This window comes from Nylanderia fulva, unplaced genomic scaffold (genome assembly GCF_048542155.1).
Source record: "Nylanderia fulva isolate GAGA-0341 unplaced genomic scaffold, ASM4854215v1 Scaffold11, whole genome shotgun sequence".
Lineage (NCBI taxonomy): Eukaryota > Metazoa > Arthropoda > Insecta > Hymenoptera > Formicidae > Nylanderia > Nylanderia fulva.
Window position 1 is genome coordinate 5,361,641 of NW_028189302.1, and position 14,538 is coordinate 5,376,178.

General features: G+C 33.0%; 1 protein-coding gene and 1 long non-coding RNA gene across 2 annotated transcripts in view; one reads left to right on the plus strand and one right to left on the minus strand.

Annotated features, from left to right (window-relative positions):
- Positions 1-14,538, plus strand: part of LOC146724969 (uncharacterized) — a 154,975-nt gene that overhangs the window by 60,871 nt on the left and 79,566 nt on the right. The gene's annotated exons all lie outside the window — the stretch shown is intronic.
- LOC114936929 (uncharacterized) lies at positions 6,570-8,466 on the minus strand. Its single transcript, XM_029310279.2, has 3 exons — positions 8,005-8,466; positions 7,477-7,681; positions 6,570-6,848 (listed from the first exon to the last, which is right to left on the minus strand). The coding sequence occupies exons 1-3, from the start codon at positions 8,304-8,306 to the stop codon at positions 6,570-6,572; spliced, it is 786 nt and encodes a 261-aa protein (XP_029166112.2). The 5' UTR covers positions 8,307-8,466.

The following is a 14,538-nucleotide window of genomic DNA, read 5'->3' on the forward strand; positions in this document are numbered from 1 at the left end:
GATCGGCAATATGGCAACACTTACGATTTATCGGACTGCTCTCGCTCGAGGAAATCTTTTTTTCTCTTTCTTTTTCTCTTCATTGAATATCGTCTGCGCGCGATATATCGATTAAGCGCGTTAATTGCGCGTTCGAAAATATTTTTATTTGACGTTGTCGTCGCCACGAATAAGCAAGAAAAACGCTCGGTCATTTTTCGACGAGTTTTTCCGAGGATTAATTTAATAACTAGCGAGCAAAGCTAATCAGTCGGCGTATCAAAGCGCTCGTTTATTTTTCCGCACGCTTCTCCTTAATGAAAAGCATGAAGTTAAATGACTAAGCAGATTGATACGGAGATTACAAACTGCTCATTAAAACATCCATCGGCTCTCATACTCTCTATCTTTATATATATATTTTTTTAAACAAGATGTTTTTAAGTCAATATATCTTGTCAACGCGATACTCACAGAGAGAGATACTTAAAAAGATTGCTTAAAGTATACGAAATTTATATGATTAAAATATACAATAACATTCAATTTTGATCCAAAATTTATATTATTCAGTAGTTATCGATTGAGTTAAAGATTGATTATTATACAAACAATTAATAATTCCTTTCTTGTAGAGAGGCTTGCGATTTTTTTTTTTTAAATTTATATAAAATACATTTTTCAAGACGTAGTTACACTGAAAAATCTGATCACGAATTTCGGCGCGATTTCCTGCGAACGAGTTAGACTGATTCCGATAATTGGTTCCGCGCGTCCTCTCGTTAGTATCAACGATCATTCTCTGATCGTCCGAAAGGATTAACGAGTTTACGTCCTAGAAAAATCCGTCCGACACGGAGTCAGATGGCTATAAAATTGATCTCGTCCGGGGTGCCGACTTTGACACCATAAGGGTAGCGAAAGGTGTCCCGAAATTTTCGGTTCCCGGCTCATCGTCTCTTCTCGTTGTACCTGCAACCTGGAACGAATCGCATCGTCTCCCTCGGGACAATCTAAATTTTATTCCGAGAGATAATATAATTGTCGATGATCTCTCGATATACTTTTAATCACGGTCTTATATACAGGCCAGGACACTTCTATATCGATTACAAGCTGTCAAATGTTCTTGTCAGGCCGATTTATTCAATGTGCGCCAGCGCAGATTTTTTTTATTTTCACAGTTTTTTGACAGTTTTGTATTAGATCTTGTGCACAATCATAAAAAAAAATGTAAAAAATAAACACGGTTAAAAACCGTCGGAATAAACATTAAATATGAAGAATAGTTTTTATTAAATTATTTAAAAATAGTGAAATATATTATATGACAGGCTTGAATTGGCCGCCAAGTCGGTTACATTTTTTATACACTTTATTTTCATGAGTGTCCTGACCTGTATATAAGACCGTGCTTTCAACATATACATTTAACGACACACGTTTGAATTTTCGTGTACAATTTGCTGAATATCGATGCGAGAACGCGAGGAAAATGAAAAGGATAATCGAATCTCCCGAGCCAATTTGTTTTCCCGCTGGAAAAAGGGCGCGATCGGCGCAAATTGTGCCTGAAATCGATTTTCAGCGATCCTTTCGATGCTTGACCATTCCTGGTCACGCCCTACAGCCACGATCGAGTGACCACTCGGTCAAAATCTGTCTCAGTTCCCCGCTGTCTCTTCTTTCTTTTTTGGAAATGTATCCGCGCCCTTGTATACGCCCTTCTTTTTAACGGGATATCAACTTTGCTTCTCTTCTGGCTTGCACAGACTCCGCTCAAAACTAAAGCTATATACGCTGTAAAATCATTGTATCACAGTATATCCATACGTTTTATATTACAGTATAGTATCAAAGTCAATTATTTTTTTATCGTTATTAAAATAATATTTTTAACATATCAAATTTTTCAATATCAATACTTTAATAAGTAGGTAAAAAATTTTATTTTCCTTTGAACTTGTTCAAAATGCGTGAGATTGTACAAAAAAGCATTAAATTGTGTTTTTAGATTTAATTATATACATATAATATATATTATATATAATATTTAATTGTATATTATTTTGTTATATTTAATTATATATATATATATATATATATATATATAATGTAGTTCAGGAATAAAAAATCGCTTACGTTTAGAATAAATACATCGTAGAATATCGAAAGTTCTGTCCTTCTTTCTCAGTATAACCGAACGCTGGTCCGTCCGTTCAGGTAATTAATGATCGCTAATTACTGGACATCTGGTGCTGGAAGGGATCCTTATTTACGACAGGAAGGTGGACGTCCATCTAGAGAAAGAAACGAAAAAGGAAATCATACGAAATCGCTAACGAGCTCTATTGTGGGGCACGTGCCGCTGTCCGCCTACGTATTTTCAAACGAGACTGACTTTGTTTCTTCTTGATTTCGCCAATCTAACGGAAGGAAAGGGTTCGATCGAGGGTCTTCGTATTCCGATTTGTTTGTTTCCCTTCTTTCCGGGCTAGCTTGGACAGTTCGTTCAATCTTCATCTTTCATATCGAAGCAGAATTATAATAAGTTTTTAATGGCAGATTTCTGGTATCATTCGGAGACGATTTTCCTCAGCGAAAATGTCGAGACACCAATCATTTTCGAATTCTGAGCAGTTGAAAATAAAGGATTTTTTAGAAACTAAGCCTTGTGGAAATAAAATATTATTAGAACTACATTCTTTAGTTAATTTTAGATAGAGTTTGCTTTAGTAGAATTTTAATATAAAGCTTAGTTATAAAGATACATAATAACAAAAATTGGGAACATGCTAAAAATGCATTTTCACTAAGGAAAAATTGTCTTCAAATGATACCAGAAATCTGCCATTAAAAACTTTTCCGCTAGTTCTGGGACACCCTATATAATGTCAAATTCTTTGAAACTCCGTAGAAACTCTCCGTCTGTCATTTTGCTATATTTCGTATATTGACGAAATAATTGTTTTTAACGTTCAATTACGTAACATTTCCCCAAAAGGTCCGAGGAAAAGATTTCCGTTTTTTTTTTTTGTTAAATCCACGCTGCCAAGAACTTGATATCCGGTTGACGTGCGTTGCCTACTTTTTATCCTCGAGATCTTTTTTGCCTCACATCCACGATGGACCAAAAGGCTCCGATTCGAGAGAGGTCGTATAGAGCGATAATCAATCCGCCGAGAGCAATTTGACGTGCGTTAATTGACCGTACGACCGGATCAATCAAAGGGGAGCGCCTTTTAAGGACGCCGCGTCATATTCTCACGCGTGCAAATCGTCCTGACGTCTCACTATGTCGCTTCACGTTCGTCCGCGCGGTTTCCCTCTCGTTCTCTCGGTGACTCTTATCGCCTTCTTAGGACCCATCGTCGAGATCGTCCTCAGGAATGTTGTCCGCTCGCTCCCGGATGCTGTTCGACAAGCGTCCGGGCACAAGTGACATTCCCTTCTACTGAAATTCAATATATCCATTTAAGAAAGGGAGCATCGATACTCTTATTTCGTTTTTTTTATTTTTATTTTTTTTGTATTTATTAATTTTTGATTGTGCTATTTTAGTGCAACGAGTGTCATTGAAAAGCGGTGATATAATAAGAGAAATAAAATACAAATAAAATTTATTTCGTTTTTTTATTTTTATTTTTTTTTTGTATTTATTAATTTTTGATTGTGCTATTTTAGTGCAACGAGTGTCATTGAAAAGCAGTGATATAATGAGAGAAATAAAATACAAATAAAATTTTAAAAATGATTATATTTTTACAAGCCTTTTGATTACAAATAGAAATATTTTATGATTTATTATATGTGTGTAAGTGAAAAATATGCTTACATAAGACAAATTAATTGCATTTTTCGATTCTTTATATAATCGCATTTATTTTGCAAAAATATATTTCGTAAATGTCCCTGAATGATTGCTACATTTTTGAATCATTGATTTAATGACAAATAAATTTTTTGACAAGAGTATAACAGCTGTTATAAATAAATTATACACATATTACAGTTCAATACGAGAACAATGTGCCTGAGTATAATATCAGTAACAGCTGTCAGTTGTCATATGCGCTATATTAATTTGCGTTCGTCTGTTCGGAAATGACGAATGCACACATACTCGTACATATACATACACACAGACACACAATCGAGGAATAAATAAGCAAACGCGAGTAATTAGAGCGAAATTATATACGGAATGGCAAGAAATTCTCACGGTATCGAAAATGCACATTTTACAATAATATTATACATACATATGTCATATCCGCGACTTATATATAAATACGACGCCTCGAAAGAGAGAAAATGACGGTATGCGATGACAAAACTGAAAATAATGAAGGCGCCATCCGAGGCAAGTGCGCGGCAATCGTTCGTATCCGGAAGGGAGTTTGTTGCAAGAGAAAAAGAGGGGACTTTCAAGGGGAAAGGTGAGCAACAAGTGCGTGTGCCGGTCACGCGCCCGCGTGCAGCACCGGAAAATCGAACGTTTATGCACGAGATGACCGGAAGAGTATGCAGTTTGGCGTACGACGTCGCGCTACGTAGCGATTCGTTCTGCTTAATCAAATCCGATTCACCTTAAAATAATTGATGCAACAAAATCAAATTATATAATAAACATTGACTGATATTGTAAAATACCGATCACATTAAAATTCGGAAAATATTGCAAACATTTCTTTATCTTTTATTCTATTTTTTTTTCACTTTTGATATATTAAACGATTTTTATCGATATTTACTTGTAATTAGTAGCGAAACAAAATTACAAAAAATTGTATTATTGCAGAACAAACGAAAATGTTTTGCGTTGATAATGAAAGTATATTTAACTCTTTTGCCGAATGTTAATTTTCATACATAATATATACATATAGTGGTTATTACTTATAGATCTTTTATCTGATTATGTTATTTTTGCACAGACTGTTATTATTAATTATATTTTTATCCGACATTCCATGTACAATTTTTTATTTACAAGAGTATACAAAATCATTCTATCATTTTTATTTGATACAATTAATCTCTTACATCTATCTATATTTTAAAATAAATCAATAATTTTACGAGATATATAATATGACATATTTGCTTATTTAATACATTTATAACACTTCTTATTTATTTATAAAAATCTTTGGTCGATTATACAATAATCTCTTTGAATGCAATTTCTTCGACATTATTCTTTACAATTTTCTTGCTATTTTAAATCTTTGGCGTTTATCATCTAGAAATTAGTAAAATTAATAACTGTAATAATCTCTTGACTAGATACAATAATAATTATAAATTTACAACAGACGATTTACACGTTTTATGACTCGCCAAAGAGAATAGCAATAATCTATATAATATAGCAATAAATATAAAACTTTTCTTAACTTAAAGAAATATTTTCATTAGCAACTAATAGAATACAATAAAAGAGAGAGAGGAAAATTACAGTTTTTTTTCTGCCCAATATTTTCGGAAATAATTAAAAAATTACATTTTTTTAGTTTCAGCGAAATTGTAAAAATAAAGTAATATATATGTATATTACAAAATTAAAATAAAAAATACATCTTTTACATTGTCACGCTTACTCTTTGGATCTTTAGCTGTGTTTCTTCTTCTTAAACTACAATAAATATTATAAAGACACAGATGCACATATACATATTTATAATATATATAAAAAAGAAGTTAATGTTACCTTCGATGTATTAGTGTTTAATAAAAATGCATTAGAAATATATTTCAAATTATAAGAGATTATAAAAAATATATACTTTCTGCAAATTCGCAGCATATTATATATACATATATATTAAAAACATAATTAGATAATTCGTCACGTATCGCACGATAATGATAGAAATAGTTATTAGTAAAATCGCTCTTGCAAGTTTGATAGAGAATGATAATGATAGTGGTGTTAACTATGCAATTCAGTCTTATTACAATAGATGCCATAAATGGCTTGTCACATTTTTGGATATTCATTGAAATATAATCTGTGCGTTTCGTTTTACATTCTAAAACCATGTAATAAATTAACTTTAGTTAGCGACTACTTATTGCTTCCTATATAATTATTCATAACACACAAGTTGTTCCCAAAACATATTAAATTTAAATATGACTGACATATTTCAACTTTCAAATAGTAACAATTCAGCAGTCTCATGAACTTGTTTAAAAGTTTACAAAAAAATTATTTTCAAGTTAAGAAAATTATTAAAAAAATTATTTTCAGATTCTTTTTTCACAAAAAGAAATAGTTAATTAAATTATTGTATATATACCGAAGGCTTCCTCGAGATCAGAGATATCAAACGATCAAATATCGATTCTCAAAACATATTAAATTAAAATATGACTGACTTTTCAACTTAAGAAAATTATTAAAAAAATTAATTCAGATTTTTTCTCATAAAACGATTAATTAGATTATTATATAATATACAATATATCGAAGGCTCTTCCTCGAGGCTCATGATTCAAGCGATCAAATATCGATGTTCGATGACTTGAAATTGAAATTTACAGGGAATAAAAGAAGGTACTTGCATTTTTTCGAGCGGATCGGTCTATCTCTTGCTATCGTGCCTCTGCAGAAGATCGCACAGGGCAGCTATGTAGCTCTGCGCCATTTGTAGAGTCTCGAACTTGCTCAGCTTGTGGTCGGTCCCGAGACTCGGCACGACCTCGCGCAACTTGTCAAAGGCGTCGTTCAATCCGTTCATGCGTCGCCTTTCGCGCGCGTTCGCGGCTAAACGACGACGCTTTAGCACCGTCGGCGACGGCGGGACGTCGCGCGATCTTCGTCGACCCTTTCGCGGACTCACCGGCGGTGTCGTCGGTATTTTCTGCAAAAAAATTCGCGGCTCGATTAGCGAATCGCGCATGCTTCATTTTTAATTATCGCTCAATCATTAAAAATACACACCGTCCTGCAAAGTACTAATTAGCATTTTTTCTTTCAAAGTAATAAAGAGTTCCTTTAAAGAGTAATAAAGAGATCCTTTTTGAATGTTAATTCGAATTAATTTCTTTCAAAATATTTATGACTGATTATTAGAATCATAATTAATTATATATTTCTTCAACTCTCGAATAATGGGTAACATAATCGCATTGATAAAAATTCTGGGTCAATTTTTTTATATATATTTTCGCAAAAATTAGAATCTTATATAATAATAGATTTTAATTATTTATATTGTATTCTAAAATATATACTTGCTCTAAAAAAATACTTATGTGATAATTAAAAAAGAGAGAAAAATGTTTTCAAAATAAAAATGTATGATATTTCTGTATAATGCACCTTGAAATATTTATTTCGATTATTGCATTTGTGAAATAATTAAGACATGGATCGTGAATGATGCAGCGTTTATTAGCAGAGGATTAATTACTAATTTCATTCAGAGCAACGCAATATCAAACTGTACCGAATTAATTTTGAAAAAGCGATATGACAAACAAATTTACTTGTGTCGGGATGATTGATTCCCAGCAATTGGCGCGAGGTTCGACAATCGTGATGATCGGTTTGCTGTTCTCCAGGGGCTGGTATCTCGGTTCCTGCGGAGGAGTCTCGTAGCAATAGGTCGGTGTGTGATAGTCCATCGAACTTTCCTCGTATAACATCAATCGGGGTGATCTTGCCTGGTCCATCGAGTGCGGCGGCTCGTATCTAATAAATTTGCGAAATTATTTATTTATTTATTTATTCATTTATTTATTTATTCACTTATTTATTTATTTACTTATGTATTAATTAATTAATTTATTCATTTATTTATTTATTTATTTACTCATGTATTAATTAATTAATTTATTTATTTACTTATTTATTCATTTACTCATGTATTAATTAATTAATTTATTTATTTACTTATTTATTTATATATATATATATATATATATATTTATTTATTTATAATGACGAACCTCTGAATGAAATCTCCTGTCCTCTCCTCAAAACACCCCAATAAAATCTGTGGTAGAAAAACTTACCTTTGCGGCGTGACAGGCGTCAGGATGCCATACGATCCGCGCTCGTATCCTTCCGGGGTCTTGGTGTATTCTGGCACCACGTCCTTGGCGTAATCCAGCGTCTCGACCTCCCGTCGCGGCGTGAGCTCGTTCTCGTGCGTGCAATTGTCTCGATATGCGATTCTCGTGGAATCGTAGTTCGGGGAGTTGTACGGTGACGGATACAAAGGGTCGTAGCTTCTCGCCGAACTCGCGTACGCGGGTGTCAGCATCTCGGACTGCATGTTCTGGTAGTTGCAATGATGATTCGACAGCAGAGCCATAATTGTAGATTGTTATTTTAGTTGCTTTTGCTTCAGAGTTGTCCCATTAAGTGGAATTTTTTCTCGCAAATGTATAAGCTTTCTACCTTTTACATAAGCGAACTTTCATGATATTTCTGCAGTCTTGTTCGATTTTTTCGATGTCACGCTGAAGAAAGAGTTAAAGCACGATCCATCACTGATTCATTCACATTCTACTGAGTTTGTCGACGCAATCGAGTAACGACATATATTTTTGTTACTTAATGTTAATGTACACTGCGATCAATGAATTCAAATTTCTTTCAATCTTTATTGTTGATCCTTCAGTAATTTTTATCGTATTCGTTTATCGAATTCAATTAAAATCATGCCTGACGAGAGATACATATACATATAAATGTCAGGAGGGAAATTTTTCGAAAAATATCGATCCTACTATCCGGCACATCACCTATCCGAAATCAATCCGATCGATTTCTTTCTCTCTCTCTCTCACGCTAATCTCATCTTTCCCTCGTTCACTTAGAGTCTCTTATGCCACAGTCTCGCGCAAAAAGGAGCGTCGGGATTGAACTGTCAGAGACGCTCTCGCTTTAAGGATACACCAGGGTAGATCCGAGATCCTCGCGGTGTAAAGGCTCGAGTTTGAGTGCGCTCGGCGCGTGCCGGAGCGTCCGTCAGCAGATCAACATATGGTACCCACCTTGTTTTCTACCTATCCCTATAGGCGATGCGTACACCTGGCAGCGGCTCATTCGGTTTCCTTCTGTACCTACCCCTCTTCTCTTCAGGTTGTACGATGCCCGCTCCGCAGGCACGCCCGCGCTGCGAGACGCCGCGGTTCGCCAAGAAGCGGTCGGTGGCCTGAAAAAGGAGAGAGAGAGAAAAAATACGCTAGCGTGGATTTTAAAGTCCATTTTTTCCCATTTCTTTTATCGGGCAATGTTTAAAGTGACAGGCAAAACTAACAAAAGTAATAGTACTTTATACATATATACAGGCTGTCTGACATAAGTTGTCACACCGAAAATATATAGGAGATCTTGTTATTTGGAGACTATTTTTCCTCAGCAAAAATATTCGATTGTGAAATTAAAGGGTTTTTGCAAACTAAGCTCTGTGGAAACAAGATATTAGCAAAACTATATTCTTCAATTAATTTCAAGTTGAGTTTACTTTAATAAAATTTTAATTTAAGGTTTAGTTATAAAGATGCATGATGGCAAAAATTGGGAACATGCAAAAAATGATGGCCTCCCTCGACATTTTTGCTGAAGAAAAATTGTCGCGGATTTTAAAGTCCATTTTTCTCATTCCTTTTATCGGGCAATATTTAAAGTGACAGGCAAAACTAACAAAAGTAATAATACTTTATACATATATACAGGCTGTCTGACATAAGTTGTCACACCGAAAATATATAGGAGATCTTGTTATTTGGAGACAATTTTTCCTCGGCAAAAATATTCAATTGTGAAAATAAAGGGTTTCTTGCAAACTAAGCTCTGTGGAAACAAGATATTAGCAAAACTACATTCTCCAATTAATTTCAAGTTGAGTTTACTTTAATAAAATTTTAATTTAAGGTTTAGTTATAAAGATACATGATGGCAAAAATTGGGAACATGCAAAAAATGATGGCCTTTCTCGACATTTTTGCTGAAGAAAAATCGTTGCGGATTTTAAAGTCCATTTTTTCCCATTCCTTTTATCGGGCAGTATTTAAAGTGACAGGCAAAACTAACAAAAGTAATAGTACTTTATACATATATACAGGCTGTCTGACATAAGTTGTCACACCGAAAATATATAGGAGATCTTGTTATTTGGAGACTATTTTTCCTCAGCAAAAATATTCGATTGTGAAAATAAAGGGTTTTTGCAAACTAAGCTCTGTGGAAACAAGATATTAGCAAAACTATATTCTTCAATTAATTTCAAGTTGAGTTTACTTTAATAAAATTTTAATTTAAGGTTTAGTTATAAAGATGCATGATGGCAAAAATTGGGAACATGCAAAAAATGATGGCCTTCCTCGACATTTTTGCTGAAGAAAAATCGTTGCGGATTTTAAAGTCCATTTTTTCCCATTCCTTTTATCGGGCAATATTTAAAGTGACAGGCAAAACTAACAAAAGTAATAATACTTTATACATATATACAGGCTGTCTGACATAAGTTGTCACACCAAAAATATATAGTAGATCTTGTTATTTGGAGACAATTTTTCCTCGGCAAAAATATTCGATTGTGAAAATAAAGGGTTTCTTGCAAACTAAGCTCTGTGGAAACAAGATATTAGCAAAACTACATTCTCCAATTAATTTCAAGTTGAGTTTACTTTAATAAAATTTTAATTTAAGGTTTAGTTATATATATATAGTCATAAAGATGCATGATGGCAAAAATTGGGAACATGCAAAAAATGATGGTCTCCCTCGACATTTTTGCTGAAGAAAAATCGTCTCCAAATAACGAGATCTGTATATTTTCTGGTATGACTTTTTATGTCATAGACACCCTGTAAATATATATATATCATTGTTAATAAAAAATTGATTGAGAAGCGATAAAATATAAATTGTTGGAATTTTTCACCCGTGCCGATTTGTTAAAAGCTTACGCGGATGTTGAGTCCATTACAATATCGCGACGATATTTCCTCCGAGTTTTCTGCCGCTGATATATCGGACGATGGAAGAAAGCGGCGATACGCGCGGAAATTAACTTTCAATTTCCGATTTCCCGCCTTTTTTTCTTCCTCCGCTGTCAGCGTTCGGTTCGTCACGACGACCGATGGACGGAACGACAGATGCTTCCACAATAGAAACCACGCCACGTGCAATAACTATATGTGTCGTATTATATTCGCGCTACATTTGTGTGTAAGCAGTATGAAAAGAACATCTTCGTTGTTCTTTTCATACCACGGGAAGAGGAAACCGGACATCACGATCCTCGCAAAAATGCGGTTTTCCGTCCTCCATAATCTGAAAATATATATAAAATAAGAAAGAGCGTATAATTGCAGGTTTTTTTAAATTCAATTGCCGATCCAGAATTAAGATCTTTCAATTTTTAGCGCATAGATCGATATTATGTAAAACTCTATTCAGGTGTTAGAATTTTTTATTGGCATATAAGAAATATATATCGAAGTGACAAAAAAGAATACGATGATTCTTTTGATGCACTTTCGTATGATTTTTATTTGAATTTATTATTTTCAAGGATTATAGGTAAAATTAAAATTCTATTATCCGCTGTTCTTTATATCGGTATCATCGTGTTATCATTAGTCAGATAGAATCGAACTTTTAAAGCCACCGATGTTTCATTAGACTTTTACACAGGATTAAAAAGGCGGCGATGAGTGAGAAGAGAGAGAATGCCTTGATAGCATCGAAGGGTCTTTAAATTCTAGAAATTAAGATAACGTGAACAACTGAGATAGAAGGATTGTATGTATAGGGTGTTTCGTTTGTGTCAGGAGTTTGAGTTTTCAAATAAAAATATACGATTCTGATAGTATATCATTGAACAATTTAACATATTTTTTTATCTTATTGCAGTCTATTTTTCCTAATTATTCTTCTCTTAATATAGCACCATAACGATGTGACGTTTATAGAACATTAAAAATCTTTAAGCATTTCGCACGATATCGATCAGTATCGATTCGTGATCGAGTGAATGCCCTGTAGGCAGTGTTGTGCTTAGATTTAAAAATTAGCTAGATAAAGCTGAGATAAAAATATTTAAATTCATCTTGTATAAGATGAAGATGATTTTGTTTTAAATATATATAGTGAAGAGATAAAATTATATTCATCTATTATACATTCAGAAACTAGATAATAATTTTTAAAACTGCTTATGTAAACACAGTTATTTAAAAAAATGTAAATTATAAAAGAGATATATGTATTCATATTTTTATTTATAAATTTTTATCGCTTACTGCTTAAGTTCTACTATTTAAGTAATTTTATGTATTTTTATGCTATAATTCTAAATCAAAATTATCTGAAAATTATTCTAAATAATATTTTTTTCATCTAAGATGCAGATACATAGATATTATTTTTATTATCATTACATATTTTTATTATCTATATAAAGATAAGATGACGCCAAAACTTCATTTAGATGATCATCTATATAATTTTATTTAGATAATATATTATATACTATATATAGTATATATATTATAAAATATATATAGTATATATATATATTATATATTATATACTATATAATATATATTATATAATATATATACTATATAATATATTATATACTATATAATATATATTATATAATATATATACTATATAATATATTATATAGTATATATATTATATATATTATAAAATATATATATATATATATATATTATATACTATATAATATATATTATATAATATATATACTATATATTATATACTATATAATTTTATTTAGATAATAGCAAACACTGTCTGTAGGATATAGAGAAATCGTAAAGGCGAATGAAGAGGGAGAAAAGGGAGGAAAAGGGCCGGTAGAATACAACGGTCGCGTGCTGCTACCATCACGGCCCATTCGCCTTGAGACAATTAGCGATATCCATCTCCCACGGGGATCTACCCCTCGGAACGGAACGGAACGGGCCCAGACTCGGCGCGCGTGGCATCCGAGCGCATAACGAGAAGAGCCGCAAGGTGTCGGCCAGCCGACTCGAGGACGAGAGATCTCGGGATAAAGATGCGCACGGCGCCGCGCCGGAAGGAAGCCCTCGCAAGAGAGATTGCGTTCGAACCTAAACCCCCGATGTTCGATGCTCTCTACCGTAAGATTGAACCGCCTTGATGTTAGCGGTACCAATGGGACCCGAATCGTGACAATATGATATTTCAAGCTTCTAGCTTTTATTCTTAAACCAGACGAAAATAATTACACTGTAAAAAAATATGCAATATATTACAGGAAAATATGTAAAAGTACATAAATAATGAGTGTAAAATTACACGATAAATAATAGAAATTTTTACCTTTTTATTATTTATCATGTAATTTTACATTTATTGTTTATGTAATTTTACATATTTTTTTTACAATGTATGTATCTATATATAACAATGTTAAACATTTTTGTATAATTAGAAAAGTGTGATTTATTATTTGTGCACTGAGGAATTATTAAATTAATAAATGTTTATTTCAATACTGCATAATAAATCATTTATTTGAAACAAATAAATATTTTTCATATATTAAATTAATATTATTAGTTTTAAATATAAATAATGTACTTGGCGCTATTGAAATAAATACTTATTCGAATTCAATAATTTTTATTTCAGTATATGAGATAATGATAATTAATAGCAGACAAGATAGGCAAATATGGGGAATGCATTAACAAGAAATTTAGAACGAAAAAATATCGAAATCTGACAAAAAATTAAACTTTTTTTGTTGAAATAACGGCGCGTGCAGCTGTCTTTAGATTTCTTCGTTGCAAATGAAATAAAAGCGGAATGACGACGGATGAAAATTAATTATATCTCTCTTTCTTTCTCACTTACGTACATGCGCGTTTGCGATGTCGTTGATAGAGGTTTTTTAATAATCCTATACGATTCGCGCTACAGTTTGGGGAAAGGTGTAAGGTGTTGGTGAGGCGGGAGATTTCGTGATAAAGAAGTCGAAGGGGAAGGAAACTCGAGTGCACTCGAGAGGAAAGACACCTTGCAATCGGACGAGCAAAGTAATTTAATCAATACCGCACTGAATGGATATTTAAACATGTCTGATGAACAACGCGCGACTCGATGTTTTTTTTTTTTTTTCGAAATATCAAATCATATATAACGATATATATTGAAAAAAATTCGACATATTTTTCTGATAAATTTAACCGCAGCCATGATTGAAAGTACCCTCGTCATACAGTCATTAACTTTTCGTCAGCTTTCCATTTAATTCCGCATCCAATTAGAAATTTTATCTATAGGGTGGAGCGCGTGACGAGCGCGTGATAGATCGACTGTTGCTGTTTTCAGTTTCGACACTTATTTCGAGAACGAATCGTTCCCGAGAGCCATATGGCACCATAATCGCGTGGCAAAATCCCGAACACGTCTCCTATCCTATTAAATTTTTCCTTTAAAATGTTTTAAACTACGCTGCACATTCCTTGCGGTACATTTCACGGAGTAATTTATCTGTTTAAAACATGTGTAAAAAAAGATCATTTTTGAAAGTT

Coding starts and splice junctions, on each gene's coding strand:
- LOC114936929 (XM_029310279.2), bottom strand. CDS start 8,306: ATGGCTCTGCTGTCGAATCATCATTGCAACTACCAGAACATGCAGTCC. Junction 7,682..8,004: donor ACGCCTGTCACGCCGCAAAG/GTAAGTTTTTCT, acceptor CAAATTTATTAG/ATACGAGCCGCCGCACTCGA. Junction 6,849..7,476: donor AATCAATCATCCCGACACAA/GTAAATTTGTTT, acceptor ATTTTTTTGCAG/AAAATACCGACGACACCGCC.